The following is a 27,656-nucleotide window of genomic DNA, read 5'->3' as shown; positions in this document are numbered from 1 at the left end:
GCGTATAACATAAAATACCTGAACCCTACTGTCCCCTACATGAGGATGCTAAGATATCTTCCAACTTAAAACCCCTTGTTTCTACATACTCTCAGATTGGCTGCTTGGATAGTTGATTCTGTGTCTAACTACAGAATCCCAAATTAGGATCCTAATGTTCCACATCTGCACTGGGCAATACAGTAGCCAGTGCTCACATGTGGCTATTTAAATTTAAATTAATCAAAATTAAATGAAGGTAAAAATTACGCTCACTAGCCACATTCCAAGAACTCAAGTAGCCTCATGTGGCTGGTGCCTGCCATACTGGACAGCACAGATCTAGAAGATTTGTCATTGCATGGAGTTCTATTGGTCACTCTTGTTTCAAATAATCAAACGTCGTTTGCTACCTTAAGCACTCTGAAACTGGAAGCCTTGTTGAGAGCCAGTCATCTCTGAATGGTAAGCACTCTTGTCTGCTCTAGAATTTTCTTCCTGGTGACCTCTTTGCCCACTCTTCTCCAGAGTTGAGATGAAATGGACCCAGAATGTGCTCTTTTGCCAAGCACTGCGTGCTTAACATTGATTGAAAGAACCCTTGGTATCCTAATTTATATGCATTCATTCACACACACACAGCCTGCAGTTGAGGATTTGGTAATGGACCCAATGTCCTTAAATCTTTAGGGGGAAAATCAAGTATACTTTTTTCTATTCAAATTATCTATGTAGCTGATAGAAATTTCATTCCAGAGGCAAGGTTTAGTAAATTCAGGCATTGATTTTTTGTAACTCCACTATGTCTGAGGTAATTCTTTAAGTTAAAAAAAAATTTAACTATTTGTACTATTGACAAATGTACATTGTTCCTTCACCAAATATTCAAACAGAAAAAAAAAAAGAATAAAAGCTTCCTCTCTGCTTTGGGTCGTTAGAGCAAAGCTCTAGGAGGGGATTTATAACTACACAGTTACAAATTATGAATGTACATTTGTTCAAGAACTACACCCTGTTGATCAGCTATTTAGTTTTTTTATTGCTGGCTTTTTGCATTGCTCTATAGGAGACGGGCTGCCGATTTGGCTGCTGCTCAGAGTGAGGAGTCGCCAGGGATGTTGTTCCTATTCAGAAATGCACAGGGTATATCAAAGACAGAGACGGCAAGCTTGTATATTAAAACCCATCCATTACCCATGCAATGAAAGCCCTCATCCCACTCGACATGGGGGGTTGGGGCTGAGGGTGAATGGAGAACTCTCACATTGGTTGGAGGCAGCTGAAGGAAAGCTAGACCTGCCTGATCACCTAGTGAGCTGCTTTCTGACCCTGCTCTGAAGAGTGCTAGGGCTTTCCCTAAAGGCCACTCTATGAAGGCCAGGGGTGGGCACAAAGTGGAGAGCAGGGGACTGCCCCCATGCCCACACTCCTCCAACTTGGCATCTCGTTTTTATGCATTCCACATGCTGGACTTCTAAGTGTGATTTCCTCCCAACAAAAGGATCCCCAAACATTTGACAATGAACTGTGAAGAGACTTCTTTAAACTTCCTGAAATGGGTACTTTCAGTCTTATTAACATTCACCTTTTAATACCATCGATCATGTGGCCAAAAAATTGCGCTCAGTGACAGTATGTGAAGAACATATATGATGTTGAGAATTTCTGCAAAAATGGGTAAAAAAAACCTTACTCAGGCTCATGGTAGCCCCTGCTCCTCCCAGGACAGGCACTCTACTGTCTCGGGGTCTATCTAATGAGAGATTTACCTAGAAGTTAAAAACGTCCAAGCCTGAGGGCCCCTCACTTGCATCGATCCTCTTGAGTGTTCAGGGAGGGGGTTATCCAGGCTACCAATAGGAAGCAATCCTATCTAAGCATTTCTCTTTAATTGCTTAAGAAACCTGAAAAGCAAGGGCCCAAATAGTCAAGATTCCAGAACCTGGACTTGCCACTGGTCCTAGCTTCTTTCCCAACCCACAGTCTTCCCACCCCATCTCTATATGCTTCCTTCAAATTTCCTATCTGCCTCTTATCCCTTCTCAGCTGCTGTTTGGAGGCCCCATGCTAGTAACTGAGGGTCTTCTTGGTGTAAGACTGGTTTCCAAACCTCACGAGGGATCCCAGCCTTGACTCTACTTACCTTGGAGGGTAGCCATAGGAGCTACCTTGGGTGCCCAGTAGTAGCTCATAGCTGCACAGGGTAGTACTCAGTGGTAATTCCTCCATTCCCAGTTCCAGGCCCTGGATTTCCATTCTTCAGCTTCTAGTTCATGTTGAAAGGTTTGGGGGGGGGACAGGGAGGAAGTGGGAATAGGGATTCCTCTGCCTCCCACAAGGACTGCCTCAAAGAAGAAAGACCTATGGCTTGGGTCTGCATGTGCCCAGCCTCCAGAATTCTAACGCTGATGCTCACAGTCCACCAGGAACCTGGGGTCTTGGAACTTCTTTCCCTTCAGATGTGGCTGAACATCAAGCTCTGGAAGAAAGTGATGAGGGCCCCCCTGGTTTTTCATTCAGATGGGAATCACAAAATTGAGTTTTTAATGCCCTAAAAGTGACAGGGTTTTCTGTGCACTTTATTGCTGTCCTGTCTATGGACCCGTGTGTAGTAGAGGACAGCTAAGCATTCACCATCTGATGTCCATGCATGCTGTGGTCCTCGTTCTCCCCTCTGAGCTCCTAATGGGCCCATTCTTCCAAACAACTGTCACTCATAGTCACTAAGGTGTGTATGGGGGAGATAGTTTGTGGCTTAATGTTCATGGTTCACCTGGGATCAGACATAGCTACAGGTGGTCTTGTTTTTGTTTTGGTCTATCATGGTTACAGAGTGGCTTTTCTTGATGTTGGTGTCCTATAAAATTGTTGATGCTCATCAGGAGAACACCTGTCCTATAAAATTGTTGATGCTCATCAGGAGAATACCAGGTCTGATCTCTGATAATCAGAGGTTGCTTTTTGCTTTCTGAATTGTTAATTTTAAATTGTTAATTGAAAGTGCAAAATATAAAATTAAGAATATTATTTTTAATTTCACAAAACCATAAGAAACCAAGACTCTAACCACATCTGTACCATTATCAACTTAATGAGGGAGAAATACACATAATTTATTCTTGCTTTCTTTTTCCTTCTACTGTGCAGAATCTCTCTTTTTTAAATCAGACACTGTTTCTGTAAGAAAAAAAATAATCTGTAAAGTGCTGTAAGATGTAATTACAAACCCAGAAAGAACAAACAAAAAAATACATGGACAATATTAATGTGATAGTCTTCTTCTTTTTTTTTTTTTTGTACCAGAGATTGAACCCAGGGGTGCTTAACCACTGAGCTATATCCTCAGCCCTTTTTAAGTTTCTTATTTTGGGACAGTGTCTTGCTAAGTTGCTTAGAGCCTCGCTAAGTTGCTGAGGTTAACTTGGAACTTGTGGTCCTCCTGGCTCAGCCTTCCAAGTTGCTGGGATTATGGGCATGTGCCACTGCACCCAGCTCCTGTCCCTTTTCTTAAAGCTTTTATATTGAAGTAACCATGGACTCACATACAGTTGTAAGAAGAACTATGGAGAGACCTCATGGGCCCTTTACCTGGTTTCCTCCAGAGGAAACTTCTTGCATTATTATAGTGTATGAGCACACCCAGAAGTTGACCTTGATACAACCTACTCTCCTTTTCACTTCTGCATTTGAAGATTGTTAAAGAGCATTCGTTCTCTCCTGACGGGCAGTCCTTCAACCAGGTGGATGAAGTGATCTACTGGCATTTAACTATTTGATAGGAAAGTATCACCAGCCAGGATCTCTTGTTTGGGGAGAATTCAGGATGTCCTGGTTGTAGCTCTCCTCGTGATTAGGAACACTGTGTTTAGCTGCATGTCTCCATGCCAAAATAAGTAGGTTTGGATCTTCTCATTTTTTATGAACCTAATGCAATAAATTATGGTGTGAAAATTCATCTGCAGCCAAGTCAATGCTTTTTGCCTATTCTTCTATCCCCATTGACCAAGTCTTCCAGTCTCCATCCTGTGTGTCTCTCTGCCCATTATTAGAGCTTCCAAATAAAGAAGCAGCCTGCAGATTAGATTGTAAGGTGTTAATGGGGAATCCCACCACACATAGCCACAAATGTGCAGTCCAGGGGATGTGTGAGATCCTGCTCCCAACTAGTGAACATACTCTGAATCCAAGGCTGGTATTCTTGAGTCAAGTTCTGAATCTGGAGGGGGCACCACACAGCTAAGAATGCCTTGCTGTTTGCTATCTCTACTTCCCTTACATTCTTGCATTAAATCCTCATTTTGGAAAGCAATTTTGTTGTGATTTTTCCCCATGATGCTCAATTTGTTCCATCTTCTATAGACAAAGGCCAATCTCAAAGACTCTAGCATCCATTTCAGGTCTCTGTGTTGCTGCTGGTCCAGGGAAAGGGCTACCTTCTCTCCCTATGCCCGAAGAGGGTTTTTTGTTTGTTTGTTTGTTTTTAAAGTAGGAACTGGTCTCTAAAATTCTGAGGTCTTTTTAAGGGAAATAGTTATCATTGTGAATGAAAGCAAAGCCTTAGGAGTATTGGGCTCCAGAGCTGGTATTTCTAAAGCCTCAATAAGTTGTTTATTTTATGATTTTCTTGTTGTTGTTGTTATTTATTTGCATTCTAATTTGTTTTCTTACCCTGTCCATTAGGCTGAATAGTTCACTTTCTGGCTTCTCACTTGGGACCTCTTTCTCTGGGTCCTAATCATCTCTTCTTGCTTCCTGGAATCTGTATGAATTAATAATATGCAATCCCTTCTACCCTCCCTTCTCCCAGGTCCACCCCAAGTAGCACACATTCACTGTCTTTGGGTTGGCCCGAGACCTAAAGACAAACAACCTTTGCTTCTGTGGTAGTTTGGAACAGTAAATATAGCTCTGCAAATGGAAACCATGAACAGTGATCTTTATCATAAATGGGAAAATTTACCATTGTTTTGTGATCTTTAACTTTTTTTTATAAAAACATTAAATACTACCTTGCTCTTAGTTATGAATGTACAGAGAAATAAAAATAGTAAAATTAATATTTAGTATTTTGTCATTTGAAAGACTAGGGATATTGAGAATTAAAAGTGTTCTAATTCTTTGCAAAAATAAAAACAAAAATATCCTATCAAGAACACAGGACCTGGTGCTCTATTGTGCCTTATCCTTGTTACATGGCTTTCAATAAAGAGTGAGTACCTTTCCTATGTCTTGATGAATTTTCAGGTGTGTGTGTGTGTGTGTGTGTGTGTGTGTGTGGTTTCAAATATTTTTATTTTTTGTTTTTAATTTGTCATTATACATGACTGTAGAGTGTATTTGACATTTCATACATACATGGAGTATAACTTGTTCTAATTAGGATCCCCGTCTTATGATGTGGAGATTCACTGTGCTGTATTCATATATGAACATTGGAAAGTTCTGTCAGAATTATTCTACTGCCTTTACTATTCCTAGACTTCTCCCTTCCCTTCTTTCCCCTTTGGATTGTCAAGGGTTTAAGTTTGGATCAACTTCCAACATTTTATACTTTGCACTTTCAATGTCATGAAATATGTCTTCAGAGCTGTTCTAATGTGAGGTTTCTGTTGGCCTCATTTCCTTTGGGACGTGTTCATCCTTTGTATCACAACTGCTTTTCCCATTTTTTGTTGATCAGATGGTCTTCACTAAGTTCCTCTGGCTACATGCCTCGAGTTCCTGACACTGGCAGCGTCATTAGGCCTATGGTTGGCTTTGTTTTCTTTACCTACATTTGCCTTCAACTTCACTTTCACTTTAGTGTTATTTATTTTTTGTTTCTTTCCCACACTTTCATCTCTGTGGCAAATTCCCTCCTTTAAATTATTGATTTTGTGAAATTGGTCTATCACCAGGAAACAAGAAAGCAACCCAACTACGTGCTTTTTGTTTGTGCAGGAACTGAATAACAAATGTAGTGACCATTTGCCAGCAGACTTTGAAAGAAGCCAAGAAATTGGTCACTGATCATGGTGCATATCTGTTATTTACACAGTAATTTTGGGGTTGAAGAGCTATTGATGAAGCTTATACTTTATGCAGTTATAATGAATATACTCTCAATATGTCAGTATTAGATACCATGCAGAGTTTCTGAAATCTGAACCATGTTATGGCAGGACTGATGGTATTTAACTAAACTGTGGTAATCCAAGTTTGTATATATTGGAACTACACAATTTTAGAACTGCATGTATTTTTTTTTTCCTGGTGAGTTCACACTGGATAGAATCTGGTCTTGTAGGAAATACTTTGGGTAACTGAGGGAAAAAAGAAGATGGATATGAAGATACTTGAAATTCAGGAGAGAGGAAATTCGAATCAAACGAGGTTGGCACTTACATGTCCCTGAGAATTAATTCCTTCTTCTCTTTTGCACCATAGACCCTTTACTTGTCTCATTTCAGATGGCCCTGGATTCAGGCCCAAAGTCTCCGAAGAAGAAGGGACAGATGCCAGAATCACAGGACCAAGGTAGGCGTTAGCTGTACAGCAAAACCATCAAAGGATCATTTTGTAAGAAGAATTATCAACGAAACTCATAACAAATGTGAATTTTTCTAAGACTAATGCACACAGGTGGGCATGGACTCTTGTTGCCTTTGATGCCACTTTACAAGCTGACTCACTTAGTAGCCACTAAGAACAGCAGCAGGAGTGATTTAGTGATGAGTGATGAGTCTCAGTGAAAGCAGCTTGATAAGGTATTTGTGCACAAGAAGGTTCCTATTCTCAGAATATATGACACACAGAGCTTTAGGGTATAGCCAATGGATAGACCCAAACTCCACAGGTCCAAGGTTAAGGTATAGAAGGTATGACTGCTAACTGAAGGCTTCCAAGCCCAAAATATATAATATAGTCAATAGACTAGGAAGATGGAGTCAAATGACAGAGTGCTTCCTCCTGTGATTATGCAAAGATGACTTCATATATAATTAATGAGGAATGTTATTGCTATTGTAATAATAGCAATAAAATAATGTGTGAATGATAAACAGCTTCCATAAATGACTGTGAATGGAATAGTTATAATAATTTTAATGGTCAAACCAACACCTTAGTTCTTGACATTTTGTTAGTTCTCAAATGTCAATTATTGGCATTTTCTCCTCATATTAAGTAACCACTAGGTTGTGCACACAGAGTGAAAATCCAGGCTCTTACAAAGCAGAACTGTGGAGGCACAGCAACCCCTGCGTCTCATGTTGAAACTCTCCTGCTCTAGCATCTGTGAGGTACTCCTCTGGGCTGGCCATGGTATTCTGAAGCCTTTACACTAGAACTCTCAGGTTGGTGGAAGGTGCTCTTCCCTCTGTGTGCTTCACCATTGATTCCTGAGGGCCTGTAGACTTTATTGACAGGAAACTGTTCTTGGTGAGGTGGGTTTGTGTATTAAGAAGACTCTCTGAAAGATACTGGGTCCAGGAAGCAGATCAACTTGCTGTAGCTGATATTTGCTTTCAGCTCTATAGTCATTACCTAATCTTTTGCAGGAGATGGTAACCTTGTGTTCCTCCAATTGATGAGATGGCAAGACAACTTTGAGCTATCAGACTTGGCTTCTTACAAAATTCGTCCACTCCTTCACTCATTTACTGACATTTCTTAAGCATCTACAAAATTCTAAACCCTATATAGGACACAAGTGGTGCAAAACCAGACACAATTCCTGCACTCACAGCCCTTCCACAACAGTGAAGACAGATGTAAACCAGTTACAGAAATGAATGACCACAAAAAGGAGCTAAGAACTGTAGAGGGATAGAAGCTGTTGGTTCATGAATGTGTGAATAATGGAGAACCCTGGCCTGGTCAGAAAGGAGGGGAAGTAGCAGCTTGCTGAGCTCTGGGATGAGCAGGACTTCACTGTGTGATGGGGGGCTGGGGATGGATGAGTCGATACAAAGGAGGGAAGGGAGAGGAATGTCCTCTGCAGTGGTACAGGCCAATGTCACTGGAGCTCAGAGGAGGTGGAGAGAGCGGGGTACAGGCTGAGACATCTGCCCTTATTTGAAGCAGAGAGAAGACATTAGGAGGGCCCCACATCATCAGATGTGGGTATAGAAAAGGTCCTTCTAGCTACAAAGTGGAGAATGGATGACACAGTGTCCAGGATGGAGTGAAAAGACAGAAATAACCTCATCACCTCCCTATGACATTGGGTCTGGTAGCAGTGATTCAGTTTTGCATGTTGGAAAGTTTATATACTTATTAATTCAAAAATGGAGACAGAAGGTTAGGGTCAGAAAACACTTCTATAATTGACTCCTTTTTGGATCTCTGAAAGACTTCTCTCTTTGACCTCTTCTACATGCTGGACCCTACTTTAAAGGAAGATTTCAGAAGAGCTCTGTACCATATAAACAGCATTGGGCAGGGAGTTCTGAGACCTGAGTTCCAGTCCTGGCTTCCTTTCCAGCTCCGTTTCCCACCTTAGCTTTCTTACAAATTGCTTTTGAGGATCAGATGAGGTAACATGGGAAAAATGTTGAACAAACACAAAGGCTCAGAGAACACTGTTCCTTTTCCAAAGAGCACTACTTCAGGAGTTAAGTAATAAATTTTAAGTATGATTTAACTGATAAATATTAAATTATATATTGTTTCACTATAGCTTTAACACATACATTTTAAGGACACAAAAATCTAAAATTTGCTGTTTTTACTTAGCCTTCAAGGTACATATCTGACATCAGATGGAAGAGCCACATGGTTTCAGAGGAGCAAATCTGTTTTCCATATCTTGTTTCTTCTTAGGAAGTCTCCTGCAATTCCTCCTTGAAGGAATCTCATCTTACTAGGAAGGACATGTTACTCTAGGTTATTAAGTCCAAAGTCTTGAGACTGATGGAACTCTGAAATAAAAGGTTTTGTTGAACCCTCACAATGTTAACCATAAAAGGACACAGTCCTAGAACCTGGGACTCTACTATAGTTCAAGTTCCAGCAAACGTGTATAGAAGTTCCAGCAAGTCTATATAGCAATCAGAAAGCTGTCTACTGGACACAGATCTAAGGGTATTTTATAAAGAAAACTTGGAGAAGGAAAGCATCAGAGTTTGCCTCAGGCTAACATTAGTTGTAGATAAGAGGAGAAGGACAACAGAGTGGAGAGAGTTTGAGAATATGACAGATCATAAGGAGAAGCCCTTACTGTTTCTGGGTTGGTGGGGGGTTGTAAGCAGAACATGATGTCCTGTGTCCATAGGCAACCTGGGATTTGAGCCAGGGTTTTAGCATATTCCATTTAGCATGGAATAGTTCTGTTTGTTCGACCTGTTATCTCTCCCCCCACTCCCCTCCTCCATTTGTTGGTCCATATAACAAAATTTAGGACATCTCAGAAGGTTTCCATTATCTTAGGGCATGCCCATCCTTTTTTTCTGGAGAAATGGTAGCTGATATCTTGGATTTTCCAGGGCAGAGGTGATTTTGAATCATACATGATTTTCCCTATGAGCACATTTACCTATGGAGAGTCTTCCGCCCAGATTTTTGGGTTAAGAATCATTCATGGTCATCAGTGTGTTCTGAGCCTCTGCACAGATCATAAGAGAAAGGCAGTCTTGGAAAACTGGAGGAGGAAGTTGCAAGTCCATCCATTTCCTGTGCATTCTCTCATGGCCTTGGGGAGCTTTCTGACACATGTTCACACTTACAAATTGCAGGTGGCAAGGGAGCCTCATTTACACTGGATGACAGAGTTTCTCTAAGATCATGTATTTAACTAGCCTCTGATTCTCAGCTGGCAAAAATAATTGCTTTACTAACTTATTTTCATGACTGCATGCTATCTCAGCCTATCCTTCTTTAAAGAAGAGAACCTGGACTGCAAAGGCTGTGGGGAGAAAACTCACTTCATTGCATTTAAAAGGAAACTCTGCTTGAGTCCTTTATGGTCCTATCTCTACCCATCAGCACCAGCTTCTGCCTCTTCAAGTGATAATTAGGCATTAGAAGCTGGCAGTGTGATCTCAGCCAATGGCTTTTAAAGGCTGTATGGATTTAAAGAAAGGCCCTGTGTGGGGCTTTTGAAAGGGAGCTAAGTCTCTCCAGTGCCTCCTCCTCTCAGCAGCCTGGGCTCCATGTCCTGGTAGATGGCCTTCAGCATGAAGGAATGGCTGCTGTATGCCAGTCCTGTTGGGGCGCCTTAAATTTGAGCATTCTTTCTGAATGGATACCATGAAATACTTTTAGTAGAACTATTATTTGGTTGGAGGGCAGTTGTTCAAAACATACTGAGAATCATTATAATTGGAATGCAAACCTAACAATTAAACCTCTACTTTACCTAGCTAGAAAACAGTCCCCATGGGGCAAGGGACATGAGGGAGGTTTGGCTTCCACCCACATCACCCCAGCAATGTGAGGGCTGGTTAGGGTTGGGTTGGGTTATGCCATGCTGTTCAGAGTGGACCTTCCAGGAAACTGAGGCAGCATGAAGACCCCCTTCAAACCCTGAATCCTATACAAGTCAGAAAGATTTTAGACATGTCTGCTCAGAGTAACAGGAATGAGTTTATTAAAGGGATAGGAAAAGGGGAAGGGGACACTCTCAAGGGAGAGAGTGGGTCCTCTCAGAGAGGAGAGGGACAATGTGCCTGTCCTGCACTCCAGTTTTATTGGGGATCTCAGGGAAGTTTCCAGGGAAACCTGCCAGGTCCACCTCTTGATTTTTGGCTGACAACAGGGCGACATCTGACTTTCAAGTCTCCACTGCCATGACAACTCTATCACTTAAGCCCACGCTCAGAGGTTCTAATTGGATCCTTAACCACAGAATTATCCTTGCCTCCAAAATCTGGTCTGTGAAAAGAATCACAAAAGTCTCTCCCTTCAAAGTAACTTGGTCTCCTCTTATCAATGTTATATCCTGCCTGCATTTTCTTGTAGATAACAGGCAGTTTGCAGAGGAATGTGACATATCCTCTCCACTTAGTGGCTTCCATCCAAATCACCCCAGCAATGTGAGGGTTGGTTAGGGTTGGGTTGGTTAGGGTTGGGTTGGTTTGGTCCCTCCCATTCTTAGTATGCCTAGTTTGAGGCTGGAACTGGCTACAGAGGAGGAGAGGGCTGGTCTTTGAAGACTGTGAAAAGTGACCAGGTCTCCCTACTTGAAATCCTTCTTTAAGTGCGGTGAGTCAGTTCTACAAAATTGCTCCCCATTCAACACCCAGGCAGTGGGGACTCGAACATGGAAAGGGCACAGTCCATGCTCTGAAGATGTGTTCACATTCTCCTGTGCTACAGTTGGAGAGGGCATTTTAGCTTACAAAGCTCTTTGTCACACATTGTCTCATTTAATTCTCAAACTATAAAAAAGAAAAGCAAAAATTATTATCCTTATTTTCAAGAAAAAAAAGAGCCAGACTCAGTCCCAGGGACTTGCTCAGTTGGGGCTGGAACCAGGATCTTTGTTTCTACACAGTCACCCTACCTCAGGAAGTCAGAAATAATGGAGACTTTTCTGAGCAGCCTAGAAATTGTCAATTATACCCTATGGACATGTTTATAAAGCAAATCAGATAGGACAAGAGTGCATGTATGCTTTTTGGGTAAGGATCCTTTGATAAAAATGGCTATTGGTAGTGATATAATCCTGCTATTCACATACCTATAATTGCTTTGGCTTCTTTTTAAAAAATATTTTTAGTTGTAATAACTTTAATTTTATTTGTTATTATTTTCTTATGTGGTGCTGAGAATTGAGCCCAGCGCCTCACATATGCTAGGCAAGCACTCTGCCACTGAGCCACAACCCCAGCCCTGCTTTGGCTTCTTATAGGCTATTTAACCATTTGTGCTGCAACCAGCAACCTGATTACTTTATTTCTCTCCCTCAACACTAGGATTGAGGTGTTCAGAATGGAAATGGAGTGCTGGAATCCAAAGGCAGGGAATAGGATGCAGGTCCTTGCTCCTGGGCTCTCAACTTACATGCAAAGGCTGGAGGTAAACACAGTGTGTGAGAACATAGCCCACAGCCAACTGGGAACCCAGCTTCTTCTACAAGGGCATCCAGTGGTCAGCTCCTGCTGGAGGTCCACAATTCTAATCAGACCCAAAGTTACCAGCTTTTGAGATTTTTTTTTTTTTCCAAGAGAATCTGGAAATCTAGAATTTTGTGTAAGTTCTCCTGATTGGGTTGTTACATATTAACAGCTAATTCAAGCATTTCCAAACCAAACCAAACCAAACCAAAACCAAGACTTGGGAGCCTCTTTTGCAACCTCTGTTCTTTGTAAGTAGTGCTTTCAGGACAAATGCACCAGGGCATAGAGATGTGGATAGAAGTACCTTTATTTCCAGCTGTCTTGCATCTTTTTCCTCTTTGTGAGGGGAACAGAAATACAGAAGGAATTAATAAACTGTTGGAACTAGGGAATACACAGAGCTTCCATATTCTCACTCTGAAGTATGATGATTTCAATATCGACTTTTCTTATTTTTAATGGTAGTTCTTGCCTTTTTCCTCATCTATTGGTTGATGGATGAGATCTATTTGCAAAATTCCTCAAAGGCACCCCGCAGACTGGAAGCCGGGACAGGAGCTAAATACAGACCACTGCTCACTGGCTAACACCACAATTTCCTCACTTCTGTAACAAACTGTAAAGGAACCTAAATAAGTGAAATTACAAAAAATATGAGAATGACCTTCATTTGGCCTTAAATTTATAAAAAGTAAATCCATCATGAGCATTGATATTTTACCCACCATTAGTAATAACTCACTTGTGACATAATTCTCAAATGTCAGGACAACCATGGTGAAGAATTGTTGTTTTTTTTTTAAAAAAAAAAAAACAACAAAAATAAATAAGAGGATATGTTGGTAAAATTTCCAGACAGACAAGTCCTCTCTGCTACCGGCATTTTCAGCCCTGCCATGGGGAACTGGGTCGACTCTTAGAGTTCATAAATTCACCTTTACAGCTTCCGTTACAAGATTCTTAGGAGCGCCAAAAGAACTGGACTCTCAAGTCAGGGCAGGAGAAATAAGACTCCAAAGCAATCAGTGAGTTAAGAACCAAACCTTCTTACCTCCCCAGCTGGAATAGGGAGCCCCTACTAGAACTGGTATTTGGATGGTAAGTTCTGACTAACAGATGAACCAGCCACAAAGGATCCCCTTGGTATGCATGTTCTCTGCTCTGTGAATTGATCCAGAAGATGCAGAAATGGAATCCCCGAGCTTTCCCTGTTAACTCCTAATTTGGGATGATCTGTTTCTTTTCCCATGCATTGGAAAATGAAAATGTAAGGAGTCGGAATAGAAACCAGACTCAAGAAAGAAAAAAAAGACAGCAGAGGTGACTGGCAATCTGATGTAGTATGTCTCTTGGGGAGGAGGTGTCTAGATCTGAACGTCAGACTAGGACAAAATGCGAACAGAAACAAGTCTATTTTTTTCCCTAGGTCACCATAGGGAACCAATCTAACCTATTTACAAGTGATCTCAGGGGAAATATCTTTAAATAGCTATCTTGTCACCATCCTTTTCGTCATCTTCCACAATCGCTTTGGGTCTCTGGTCCCTGAGCAGTCTCACACCTGCAAAACAAAGCACAGAGCTGCAATTAAGTGCCTCTGCTTCAAATATTAGACAACCTTGTAGTGCAGACACAGGAGCTCAGCAACCTAGAAACGTTTAGCATCTGTGCTGAGGGAGAGGGTACTGGGTGGCCTTATTTGGCCTTCCCAAGGTGCTCAATGAGGGCACCACTCTGGGTGCAAGGGGATGCAAAGCCTGGGAGTCAGAGACAACCTTCACCTTCTTTCTCTGATTTCTGATCCTAAGCTTGCAGTACTATAGGATGGAAAACATGGGATTTTGGAGTTCAATTGCACTGGGCTTAGTTCAGCCACCCTCTTAATCTCATTTTACATATGAGAAAATCTAAAATGAGAACACTACTGCTTATTATAAAGTGTTATTGGGTTAACTAAGGTAAATATAACACACTTAGCAAAGAACCATACTTGTGAACAACTAAATGCATTTTTCTTTTTCTTTCTCCCTGCCCCTCCCTCCCCCCACCTCCACCCCCCAAAGCAACTGGTCATCCTCATGAAGTCAAGCTTTGAAATATTTTACCAACAACCAGGGAAAATATTAAGCCAAGGTGCTGGACATGCCATTTCCAAATGTTAGTCCCAGGAAATGATGAGGTTCACATAGTTTAGAGCAAAAAAGGAAAATAAGAAAAATGAGGTGAGTTTTTCCATATAACTGTATAGCTATAATTTAAAAAGGGGCTCTTTATTTTGAGATGACTCTTTGTCTTCTTTGGAGGATTAAAATATCTTTTTCTTTTAAAAAATTTTAGACATGTTAGATGATTGTTTCTTCTCATTCTTACTCAAAAAAAAAAAAAAAAAAGTTGCTATCCCTCTGTTGGGCCCCATGGTATTTTGTTCTTCAAGAATTTTCTGGTCTATGAAACTCAGAAGTCTGAATTTCTTTTCTGAGCCCAATTTTCTGGGCTGATTAGCTCAGAAAAGTCCAGCCGAGGAGGTCGGGATAGTTCTGCTCACCCTATGAAGAGTCAAGTAGGATCATTTTAACAAAGGACAGTGGAACTGTGACTGAGGCCAGTCCTGTCCTCCCATTCCAGCCCCCAGTTGTGTCTTGTACCCTTGCCTTGGATCCCTCTCTCCTTCCTCTTGTAATTAGAGGCTCCAGTCCATGAAGCAGTTCATAAAGATCTAAACTTGAGGGAGGAAGCTGAGCACCACAAGAGGCCTTTCTATAGCACTGGACTCCATTCAACAGTGGCAAATTAATGAAAACTATGTGTTAATCTTAATGACTATTCATTTGATTCAGTTCCTAGTTTGTTCAGATGGGTTCCTTACCAATTAGCTAATATTTATTGGAGGAGAAAAACAATTTCAAGAGTCTGGCTGGAACTAAAGCTTTTGCATAAATCACGTATGAAACACAGTGGGAGATATTCTCTCTGATACCAGCTGCATGGAGGATTGGATTTTTATTTGAATTTAAGATAGCCTAGTAGGGGAATGTAGATTTAGCTATGTTGAATTCTGAAACTTTTCATCCTTCCTTCCTGGATATGTCTTTATATTAAGCTCCATGTAGGTTGATTCAAAATGGGTGAGAGCCTTTATAGTCCCAGGTCTTGGTACGCTTTGTGGTTACTTTGGGTATCCTTGACATAGAGTAAGATGAGAATCTGGGCCAAAGGTTGGGGGGTGGGGAGGTCCTGGGATTTCAAGGATAGGAGGAACCTACAAAATGATAAAGGCTGATGCTTCCTAAAGTGGAGTGGACTACCCATAGGAGCACATGAGGTCGTTTCAAGTTGAAAGTGAACTACCATGCTAAGCGAAATAAGTCAATCCCCAAAACCAAATGCTGAATATTTTCTCTGATAGGCGGATGCAAATTCACAATAAGGTGGGAGCTAGGGAAGAATAGAGGTACTTTGGATTAGACAGAGGGGAGTGAAAGGAGGGGAAGGGGTATGGAGGAAGGAAGAATAGTAGAATGAATCAGACATAAATTATCTTATGCACATATATGATTACATGATCAGTGTAATTCTACATCATGTACAACCAGAAGAATGGGAGTTATTCTCCATTTATGTATGATGTGTCAAAGTGCATTCTACTGCCATGTATAACTAATTATACCAAATAAAAAAAAAATAAAAAAAATGTGAGCCACTGTTTTATATTTGTGTAGCTAAACAGTAATTTTAATGTTTTATAATAAAGTTATGTGTTATGATTTGGAGCTTAATTAAATGTCCCCCCTAAGATTCAGGTATTGAAGGTTTGTTCCCCAGCTTACAGCACTCTTGGGAGGAGATGGAACTTTTAGGAGGTGGGGCCTAGTGGGAGGAAGTTAGGTCATTGTGGGCATGCCCTTGAGGAGGATATTGGGACACTGGCCCCTTTGGGTCCTTCTCTCTCTCTTTCTCTTCTCTGCTTCCTGGCCATCATGAGGTGAGTCGCTCTATTGCATCACACCATTCGTGGCATGATATTCTGCTTTTACAGGCCCAAAGGCAGCAGAGTCAAGGACCAAGAACTGAAATCTCTGAAACTGTGAGACAAACTGAATCTTTCCTCCTTTTATGTTAATTTTCTCAAGTACTTTGTCAAAGTAACAGAAAGCTAACATAGGAGCTTATCAAAATCTTGACTTCATGGATATTATTGTTCAGGTTGAGCTTTAAATCGGGAAAATATATATATATATATATATATATATATATATATATATATATATTACCACTGCATTGTTGTTCTTGATGCTTTGGTGATTTGAAAATGACCTCTGAGGGTCAATCAGCCTTGCAGTGAGCTATTTTTGAGCAGGATCCCATGTACAGCACCATCTACAACTGATCATCCACATTATAGTCATGTACCTCTGACCTATAGGAGCCAGAGAGAAGGCACCCCCTGTCCTAACTAACCATCTTAGAAAATACGTTATTACAAGCAAGACAGAGGAGGTGTCACTTTCAAAGGACAAACCAGTCCCTTTCCTTTGTACAAGCACACTATTTTAATGTCTGATTCCCCTCGACTGCCAGATGTTCAAAGCTTATGGACCAGTTTTCCAGCAGGTTCCTCTTTCATGCTTCTAGCCAAGCTATGCTTGGCTCTATTTGCTACAGACCCCAACTCAAGACTTCCTTCTCTCTTAAGCAATGCTTGGTTACCTGGTCCTGACCAATCACAACCAGTGGTCCCTGCCATGAAATCATCAAGATGGGGGTCCTGGCAAACTGTGGACCAAGTTGGGAGCAAGCCTGGAGCTGGCAAGAGAGCCTAAGATACCCTATTGAGGGGCTATTCTGGCAGTTGGAACCTGTCAAATGAGCTCATTAACCTAGGAGAAGGACGGTGGTTAGCAAGAGACTTAGAAAGGAGAGTGAATCCATGTCCAGTGTTCCCTTGCCAAGGGCTAATGAGAGGAGATGTCTCCAGGGTGCATTTGTCTGTGAGTTCCTCCCAACACCCTCATTAGAACCAACGTGAGTTTTTCTGAACATCTGCCGAAGGCGCTATCCTTATCAGCTTAACCAGCATTTTGATTACTGCCAAATCTTTAGATACTAAAAGGCTCTTCAAAAATAGAGTAACTTCAGCTAATATGCTAATAAAAGCTAGAATCATACAACAATATCTATAATTGCACATACTTAAATGTAAACATTTGCTGACTCAAAAATTTCCATAATGAGTGTCAAGTCTATGGCCACACAGCACCCGTCCAACCCTTACACATGCTGCAGTATTTGATAAACATTTTTGATTCAATGGGGAAGCTGTTAATTGGGGATTTAGATATAGGCAACATCCACTGCCAAGTGATCAGAGTTCAATCAATTAGGAGGTTCCCTGAATCAGCAGGTTTGTACGAAGTAGGAGAATTCTCATCTTCAGAAATTGTTTGACCTATCTCAAAGAATATAAGATTAAACAGAAAATGAAGAGGAACTAACATTTATTGAGGACTTTCAATATGCCAAAAACTCTGCTAAGTGCTTTGACACTTTATTTAATAGTGTTCTCAGTGCTTTGAGATAGCCTTTATAGCCCCCCTTTTAGGAATGGATGAAATAAAAAAAGTTCTTAGTTGTGTTCATTTTTCAGAGCTTTGAAAGTACTAAGGAGCAGAAAAGGAAATATAGAGTTTTCTTGCCTTCAAAGCCCGTGCAAAATTTTATGTAGTCAGATGGCTCCCTGCCTGTAAATATTTTTTTCTCTCTACTAACTCTGTGGTAGTAAAATAAACACAAGAATGGGTAGAAAATAATCAGTCTCTATCAGGTACTGCAGAATCATGATTGACAGGTAGAATATCAAATCAGCAGATAATTATGGAGCACTGCTATATAGAAAGGATTGGACTAGCTGATATCAAGGTCAATACCGGAAACATAAGGTGATTGAATCACAACCCAGTCCTCATGAATTCGGCAAACAAGCTGTTGACGTAGGTCAATTTACGTAACAGGTATAATAACAGTAATGAGAACAAAAGACCATACTAACAACAATGGCAGAGTCTTGGGTATTTGCATGCCCATGTCTAGTAGAGAGTTAGTTCGGAAAAGAAAAAGTCATTTTGGACTTGAAAAGATCGGTTAACAGAGGCTTTGAGTTGGCTGAGGTCACTGGGACCTGGACCGGGGGAGCTGGGGGAAAATGTGTGTCAGTTTGAGGGTCAGTAAAGGTGGGAAAGCAGTGTAGCTGAGCAGGAGTAGACTTTCCCACCCATCCTTGGTCCATTTCTCCTGAGAATTGTCTGTATGTTCCACACTATCTTGCTTGGCTCTGCCCCTTATTTGCAAATGAGAAAGCATGTGTTACAGTCTGTGCCTTTCTTTCCTTTTCATTTGATTTAAGGACAGAAATATTTAACAGAGGCAAAAAAAAAAAAAGAAGAAAAAAGAAAAGAAAATCGATTTAAGTCATACACAATTCTAAAGTAGAATTTCCTATATTGCAGCATAACCTATAGAATGAGTAGACTAATAGGAAACAGGAAAAAAATCATGGCAATGGATCAGAGTTTGCTCATCTGGGTTACATAAGTCAAAATGATTACTTTGATGCAAGACTTATCAGATATTTTATTATTGCATCAACGGGTGCAGCTCTACCATGGAAATATCACCATGTAACAACTCCTTCTTCCTTTGGTTAAGTGTTGGAATGGATAAATTATAACTATTGGCTATTATTCTTCAGTCAGTTACACCAAGGTCTCTGGACTCCTTTTCCAATAGCAAATCTACTGTGAAAGAAGAAAGGATTTTGCCCCTGGCTTGCTCTCTGTGTACCCGTTAGAGGCTAGAGAGCGGCTTCTTCCTTCAAGTCCTGCATGAGGTAGGAGAGTTGTGCTCAGCCACCTCTGTTGACTGAAGTAAAAGACAAATGAGGGAAGGAAGAGGCTAATGCAGATCCTGCCCAGGCAAGTGATACAAGGAGTCATGGGAACCATCCTTCTCTCTGAGCGAGTTATCTCGTGGTTTACAATTTGCCTACCTGTGAGTGAGTTTTGGAAAACATGTGTTAATTCTGCTTCAGGACCAAATATTTAGTTATTATATTCCCCTACCTAGAATATACACTCGGGGAAGACAAGAACTTTTTTTTTTAGTTTTGTTTTCTAATGTATGTCTAGCACTCCCAACAGTGCCTAGCGCATAGTAGGTTCTCAATAAATACTGAGGGAGTAAAGGCTAAAGACTTTGCCACTTGTGGTCACTTGAACTCATCACTTTGGCTCAAATACTCTTCGCCCAGTTATCCCCATGGCACCCTCCCACACTCCCCATCAGGTCTCTGTTTCAGTGTCCCCTCATAAGAGAAGTCTTCCCTGCACTCCCTACTCAGGAAGCAGTCTCTAGCTCTCTCCCTCTTTCCATACCCACCTTTACTTTTCTTCCTAGCATTTATCCCTAGGAGAGATTCTATTGTCTCTTTGTACAATTATGATTATGATTACTATTTTGGTACCAGGGATTGAATCCAGGGACACTTTACCACTGAGCCACATCCCCAGCCCTTTTTATATTTTATTTAGAGATATGGCTTCACTAGGTTCCTCAGGCTGGCTTTGAACTCCTGCCTCAGCCTCCCAAGGATTATAGGCATGCACTATTGTGTCTGGCTAACTCTATGATGATTGACTTTCTTGCAGTATCAGTGCCTAGAACACAGCAAGGATTTAATAAATATCCATTAAAATACTGAGGGTTGTTTGAGGATTAGACTTCTGCCTGTTCTAAACTTCTTGTGTTATCAGTACAATTTATTATGTTAAAAGGTTACATGTAGTCAGAGCTCAGAAAGGCTGGTCACTAGAAATGAGTGTGGATATAAGTGTGTGTGTGTGTGGGGAGGGGGGGGTGGGGAGAAATACTGCTAAACATGACCAGGTGGGGTCACATACATTTTGATATACAGGTAAGTAGTCAAGAAGGAAGGATGGATGAAAGGAAAAAGAGTTGGAAAGAGAGGATGAGGGGGATGAAAGGAAGGGAAGGACAGAGAACACAAATTTTGTGGAACTTGGGACTCGTCTCTCTAGCTTGCTTGGAGATCTAGAGGCCCTGACCTCGTTTGTCATGGTGTCTTTTTCTGAGATGTCTTTTTCCTCCTTTATTAAATTAAATACTGGAATGCTGGGTGTGGTGGTGCACGCCTGTAATCCCAAGAGACTGAGGCAGGAGGATTTTGAGTTCAAAGCCAGCCTCAGCAAAAGTGAGGCGCTAAGCAACTCAGTGAGACCCGATCTCTAAATAAAATAAGAAATAGGGCTGGGGATGTGGCTCAGTGGTCGAGTGCCCCTGAGTTCAATCCCCAGTACCCCCTCCAAAAAAAAAATTAAATAATGGAAAACTCTTAATAACAATCAAATCTTATCTCCTTCCAAAAGTGGAACTTCTGCATTCCTATGATGCTAGAAGTCCAAACCACCCCACAGTACAGTAAAAACCTGGCTAAAGCCGGAGAGACTTGGGTTTGAACTCCAGCTGTTCCACCTAGTAGTGTTTAACCTTGATTGATTCACTTATTTATCTGGTCATTCTATCATTAGTCCAACCGTTAATCAGCCATCCTTCTATCCATCCTTCCATCTATCCATCTCATCCAGGTAAGACTTTAAACCGTCTGACAAGTGAATTAAATTGTTTCTCTGTTTCTCTGTCTATAAAGGGAGGTAAAAGCTACTCTGTTACATTACTCAGTAGACTTTTTAAAAATCCATGATACAAGCCATTTCTTACATTTTGTGGGTTCTCAGTAAATATTAGTACATCTCTCACTTGCTATTCTCCCTACAAAACCATCTGTATCTCTCTCTCTCTCTCTCTCTCTCTCTCTCTCTCTCTCTCTCTCACACACACACACACACACAGAGTCTCACACTCTAATCATCATGAGTGTACACATTTTATTTCCTAACTTGCATATAAAGTTCTCAGGGACAAGAACTATACCTCATACAGAGTCTCCCTTATAGCCTGGGATTATAAACACAGATCAGTAAGGTTTTCTGTTGGATACATAATAAGATAGCTATCAGTATTTCTGCATTTCTCTTTCTCTCCTCCCTTCCTCTCTCTCCTATATTGAGAACTTGGTCAATTAGTCCATGTGACTTGGGAGGATCAGCCATCAGTTACTGGACACACGATCCACTTGAGACGGGGAAGGGTATTTCACCAGTTCTCAAGGACCCACTGACATTTCTGTTTCACTGGCTCAGTGAATTTGACCAGCTCTGCTGAAGCAGGAGTAATCTCTGAGCCTCTGGCATCTCCAGGTCATCCCCCGGGGAGCTGCCAATGAAGATAAATCTGAGAGGCAGCAGTAAATGTGACTCCTCCCTAGAGAACTTGGGCAAGACCGAGCTTGCTGGGCCAGGACAAAGACCATGTCCCAGTACCTCCAGATGGTCAGGCTCCCTACCCATTCCCACCACCTCCTGCTCTTTTACCTGCTGCATAGGGGGGCACGTGCAGGGCAGGTGTGTCTTTTCTCCTTGGCCTTTTCTGTTCCAGGTCAGAGTTATGAAGAGCTGGGTTTATTTTGCCCTTTGGACGTCTGTCCTGAACATCATATCTTTTAATTAGATGTTCTGAAATCACACCTGCATGGTTAGGGGAACAGAGAGATAGCAGCAGGGTCAAGTGAACATATCCCATACAGAAGGGTTGTGCATAACACAGCACATACACCTGGTGAAGGTAGTCAAGGTTGATTTCCCAAACTTATTTTAATAAATGAAGTTTCCTTAGCGTAAGAATAATACTTATGCAGACTGCACTAGGAACATCCTCTATACAAAGGGGTTTGCATGCCTGATTTCATTTTAGCCTCATAAATCCCTGAGGGATTTAGTACTACCACCACCATGATCTACCTGAGATGATAGGTGAGCTAAAGAAATGGGCTCAATTTATTCCATTTTCTAGGTGTTGGATGGGGATTGAGCCTGGATTTTTTTGTCTCCAAAGCTCATCTTCCTTAGCCAGTGGGGTAATTTTCTGTTCTGCAAGTTCTGTGCCTCACACTTCTACCCTTAGACTTTAATTATTGCCCTACCTCCACCCACCTTCACCTACTTGCCTTCTCACCTCTGTTCTGCAGGTGAAAATTTTCTCCATCATTTAATAATGCTCTAAAAATCAGAACTCACTACCCAGACTCATTTTCCCTGGTTCTTAATTAGAACTTCCATTATGATGTTCCTTCCTTTTCCTTTTCTAACAGTGCTGGAAATCGAACCCAGGGCCTCAGGCAGCCTAGGCAAGTGCTCTACAACGGAGTTCCATCCCAGCCCGTGATGTTTCTTCTTACTGCAGATTTCAGGTGTGTCTGGGCTGTTATTTCTTACATATAGGAAAGTTCCTTCCCAGAAATATCTGTTTCATTTGTTTTGTACCCCTCAAAGTATGTTGTGAGTAGAAAGGACAAGAAGGAAATGACCAAGAGTGAAGGAGAAAGAAACCAAACAAATAAAGTTTTTGAGCATAAGGGAGTGTCACATGTCACATCTCAGGTCTCATAGAGAGACATGTTAGTTGTTCATCAAACTGCTCCATGTTTTTCCTGGGCATGGAGCTGGACTATATTTCCAGCCTCCTTTGTAGTCAGGTGTGACCTGTGATTGTCTCACACCCATCTCCCCACCAATCCTCCTCCCCAATGCCTCATGCCTGCTGAATGTTGATGAGCATGATGGCTTTGGAAGTTTGTGGTGGCTTTATTCACTGTCTGTTGATAATATCAGAGCCCATCAGATGGACCCCCAATAATTGGAGCAGTTCATGCTTTTCTGTCCCCAAAGTCCACTCTCAGTGAGTGAAAAATACTGCATTATAAATATAGTACTGCATAGCTGTTATTTAGCATTTAAATACCCAAATATTTAAAAAGATGTGTTAGGACCAACATGGTCCAGTGGGGGTGGTTCCCCTTCCCAGCTGTGCAAGGCGGCTGTGCTGTCCATTACCTGGTATAAAAGGTGGGATGTGCAGGGCAGGTGTATCTTTCCTCCTTGGTTTTTTTTGGTCTGACTCAACATTCAGGTTGGCCTGTGTGTTCTTCCCCTTTCTTGGCTTCTTTTTGAGATCACAGTCCTTAATGAACTGGTCTGAAAGATCATCTGCTTTTGACAGGATATGAAGCCAAAAAAAAAAAAAGTAGAAGAATATAACATGAGTAAGGGTTAGTCCCACACTGGGAGCAGAGGTCATTTGTTCTGAAAAAGGAAAATGTTTATTATTTTTGTCTCTTCAACAGAGGACTTAAGTAGACTTACAGAATGATCTACTCAAGTATAGACTAGAATAGAGAGAAAGGAAAACTGGAATTCTGTGAAAGCCCCAATTAAGAGAATTTGAAAAGCAAGACAAAGAAGAACTTCAAAAGATGGTTGGGCAGACCTCAGCGTGGGTGTGCGTTGTTTCTGACGGGGTAGGCTCTCTGTGCTAATGCTCAATTTCCTTTGCCCGAGGTTTGTTCTCTTTAGACACCCCAAGGGTCCGTGTGGAACCTGCAGCTCCCTTGATCTTGGGAAGTTTCCCTGAGGTTCTCAGTAAATTCCTGACTCTCTTTCGCTTCTGGGACAGGCGTGTCCTCCTGATGGTTCACATGGGGCTCCACCACTCATCTTTCTTTTCCCTGGCCTGGCAGCTCTCCTATTTGCCCATCCTAGCCCCAGCCCTTTTTTCTTCTTCTAAATCTCTTTCTTTTTCTTAGTCCCCTCAGGACCTCAGGAGAGCCTTTGGAGTCCTGCGGCTACCTCACTTCCATCAGATCATTACTCGTGGCCCCTGAAGGTTGTTACTGCTCTCCTTCATCCTTCTCTGTCACTGGCCCTCATTCACTGCTCCAAGTGATTCATCTGTTGCTCTATTCAGCATCTTCCCAGACATCAGGGAATAGATTCTTTCATGCAATTTTATTCTTAATGGCCTCTCCCTTCAATAAGTGCATGTTGAATGAGAATCAGCCACCCCAAGTCCAAGTCCTAATTCTCTCATTTGCCAATTGTGGGAGCATGGCCTTAATTTGTAGGAACTTTAATAGTCTCTCAATACTTAAAGCAAGGATAATATTAAATCAATGTGTGAATGTATGTGTGTGTGTGTGTGTGTGTGTGTTTGCTCATGTTAGCAGCAAAGCATCTGATACATTTGATATATTTCACATGTTTTAATAAAATGTTCCCTCTGCCATGGCTCAGCCCCTAAAGTTCCACCAGGCCCAGAGGAAGGCCCCCTCTTCATCAGTCTTTCCATGCAAACTCCAGTCCTGTGTGGCCTTTCTCATTTTCTGAATAGTCACAGAATTTTTGCTCAAGTAACACCTTCAAAGTTGTTAAAGGTGACAAATGATGAAGCCCGAGCGTGAATCAGCAGGAGGCCTCTTCTGGCCATAGAAGTGAAGACGGGTGAGGAATTTACTGATGTAGTTTTGATTTGTGCAGGTCTTCTCTTCCCTTTTTTAATGATAGCATCTTGTCTTTCATCTCCTTAGCAGCCATAATCAAATGTTTGCTGAATATATGATTGAATGAATAGACTCCAACATGTTTAGTGTAAAGAGATATTCTGTTGGGATTCAAAGAAGCCAATTCCACAAAACAACCAGGATATTTGTCCTCTCTGGAAACTCTGAGCCATAACCTGAATGCAGTCTGGCTAGATCTACAAATGTGAAGGAACATGGGGGACATTCAGAGGTTAACTGGGTCTTTCAGATCCCTGCCTCTCCCTCCCTCTCCTCTTTCCCTCTTTCCTCTCCTCTCTTTCTCTTTCCTTCTCTGTTTCTTTTTCAGTAAAATATTCAGGTAAATTTCATGGAAACATTGAAAATTAAATAGGTCAAATCTCTTCATTTTAGTTTGTGGATCTGGACATTTATGGATCTGTCATTTGTTCATTTATAAAATCAATGTTTATTAAGCTTCTAGTGTATATCAGGCCCTGCTAGAGTCTAGGAATAAAAAAGGACTAGTAGATTGTTCTTGCCTTCAAGTTTTATGGTTTATTGGGCAAACAATAGAAATAATTGTTTCTAAAACAATTATCCTTTGTTTTAGAAAATTCAACATGCCTGAGGAAACCACCATCCCTTGGTAACCATACATTAGTATGCCTGTATTATCAAAAGGTCACTATATGTAACCCCCAAATCAAATAACATTATTTTCCTCAGTCACATGCATAGTAATAAACATTTCCTTTGCCTAAAAGATTTTGAAAATTTCATCCAATCATCTCCATTTAATAAACATTTATGAAGTCATACTACATATGAGGCTTTAGATTATACAAAGTTTATATATACAATAAAAAGGCTGTAAAGGAGCCTTTACTGAGTATCACTTATGTTCTAGGTCATTCCGTGTCATTCCAGCACACAAGATTGGCCAGCGGTTTTTCTGATTCATCTCTGCCTGTGCTTTCCTGGTTGTTAAGAACACTACTATCATTCCTGAACACATCATCTCATTTAATTCCAAAAGAAGCCTACCAAAACAGTGTACTATTAATCCCCAATTTGCAGATAAGGAAAATGAGGTTCAAAATGTCAAATAAAAGGCAGAAGGGGACACTGATGGCAGGTTATGGGATCAGAATTAAACCTGGGCTCTTGGAATTGTGAGTCTTCATATGCCTGGTTAAAAGAGCAATTCTTAAAACATGTTCTCCCATAGCACAGTTAATTTCTCCCATATTGTACATACCATAGGTAGGAATGAATGAATTACTGAATGAATGAATGTTGCTTAGAATGGGTGTTGCCCAGCTGTGGTGTCTCTGGGGGCTCAGCCTGGCAATGTACCTGTCAGGGGTGTGGGCCACCCTTTGACCCTAAGGCACTACTCTGCACACAGTACATAGAGCAAGACATTTGCTTCAGTTTATACTTTAACTTCAATTGCATTTTTCCCCACTTTTGGAGAAATTCTGAACATAAAATATCTTGATGGCAAATGGGGAGTGGGAAGAGGAGGGGGGAGTCATAACCGGGCGAGGCATAAACAAAGGCTATGAATATGCAAAAGGCCCATCCATCAAAAGTCTGAGTGTCTCATTTTTAGAAATGGGTAGAGGCAGAAATGTTTCTGGTATTTTCATTACAAAGGTTATGCAAAAAGTCAGTTCTGGAAAGGAAACAGATTGACAATAAAACAGAAAAAGGCTATTTAAAATTCTGTCTTGATAGGCAAAGAGAGATATTTGAAATATTTTATTGGCACTGCACATGGGGTGTAAGTGTGCCGGGAAATACTGGAAACAACCTCTACTGCCACATCCCATTTATTGCCTCAAAAATGCTTTGCCTGGGACTCTAGCAGACCCACAAAAGAGGACAATGCTTCCTCTTTCTCTCTCTCTTTAACTCTAATGAACCTGTCCCCAGTGCTTCAGCTAATATTTACATGGCAGACCCCACAGACCCATGGCTATTTGCCCGTCCAGCTGGTGTTGGCTGTCACCAGAAGGCATAGTCTATCAGGTTTCAGGGGCCTCTTTTCTGACTTGCCTGAAAGCCGTATGGCAGAGACACCCCTTTCTGACTTCCATGACTGACATTCACAGTGGAGCACTTACCTAAGTGGCTGTAACGAGGGTCTAGTTTGTCTAGTCTGTCTTCTGAGAGCTCCAGAGGCTGCATTTGCTCAGTGGACATCATCAAAGGAGAGCAGGTGTGCTTCTTATACTACAGATGTGTAAGAAACAGTCTGTAAGGGTGCCCGTGGCTCATCCACTCATTCACTTATTAAATAAATATATTTTTTGAGCACTAACTATTATTTCCCAACTCAGTCTTATTTTTTAAGACTGCTTCTTATACTTAGGTATGAAACTTTAAGCCCAAATAAGATGGATCATACACCCACCCATGCAGGCACACAGATTTATTTGCTAATTGTCATATATCAAATGCTCAGCATTTTTCCTCTTTCAGAGGCATTTTAAGAGTTTCAGAATAAATACCTCGACTGATTCTGAGTTAGAAATAAGTTAGCTCAGAGTTATAGAAAATCTTTTTTTTAAATTTTAAATTTATTTATTTATTCTAATTTGTCATACTTGACAGCAGAATGCATTTCAATTCATAGTACATATATACAGCTCAATTTTTCATGTCACTGGTTGTTCAGAGTCACACCATTTGTGTCTTCATATATGTACTTAGGGTAATAATTTCCATCTCATTGTACCATCTCTCCTACCCCCTCTCTTCCCCTCCCTCCCCTTTGCCCTATCTAAAGTTCCTCCATTCCTCCCATGCTCCCCCCACATCCCCATTATGGATTAGCATCCACATATCAGAATAGAAAATCTTGATTGAACTTCACCTGTATTTTGTCAGCTGAATCCTGCAAAATAGGATTATGTCTGTTTCACAGATGAAGAAACTGAGGCTCACAAAGTTCACCTAATTTACTTAGTCATGCATCTATTAAATTACCAAGCCTAGATCCAAATCTAGTTCTACTGACTTCACTAGACCCATCTCTTAAAAACAAAGTGAATTATTGAATCCAAATTTAACCAGGCTTCTAGTTTTCCACCATTCTATCTCATAACTATAAAGTAATGAGACTGCTT

The 27,656-nt window shown here is 41.1% G+C and overlaps 1 protein-coding gene across 1 annotated transcript; it reads right to left on the bottom strand.

Annotated features, from left to right (window-relative positions):
* Positions 1-13,498: 13,498 nt before the first annotated feature.
* Ppp1r17 (protein phosphatase 1 regulatory subunit 17) lies at positions 13,499-26,733 on the bottom strand. The gene is made up of 4 exons (XM_027939596.2): positions 26,652-26,733; positions 23,039-23,191; positions 21,521-21,673; positions 13,499-13,578 (listed from the first exon to the last, which is right to left on the bottom strand). The coding sequence occupies exons 1-4, from the start codon at positions 26,731-26,733 to the stop codon at positions 13,499-13,501; spliced, it is 468 nt and encodes a 155-aa protein (XP_027795397.1).
* Positions 26,734-27,656: the final 923 nt, after the last annotated feature.

This window comes from Marmota flaviventris, chromosome 1 (genome assembly GCF_047511675.1).
Source record: "Marmota flaviventris isolate mMarFla1 chromosome 1, mMarFla1.hap1, whole genome shotgun sequence".
Lineage (NCBI taxonomy): Eukaryota > Metazoa > Chordata > Mammalia > Rodentia > Sciuridae > Marmota > Marmota flaviventris.
Note: the sequence above shows the minus strand (reverse complement) of the source record. Positions and strands in the feature narration are given on the sequence as shown.

Bases quoted from the DNA above. Each gene is read 5' to 3' on its own strand.
- Ppp1r17 (XM_027939596.2), bottom strand. From the start codon at position 26,733: ATGATGTCCACTGAGCAAATGCAGCCTCTGGAGCTCTCAGAAGACAGA. The intron at 23,192-26,651 runs GTAAGTGCTCCA...TGTCAAAAGCAG, and splicing joins CCCTCGTTACAGCCACTTAG to ATGATCTTTCAGACCAGTTC. The intron at 21,674-23,038 runs GTAATGGACAGC...CTAACCATGCAG, and splicing joins CATCCCACCTTTTATACCAG to GTGTGATTTCAGAACATCTA.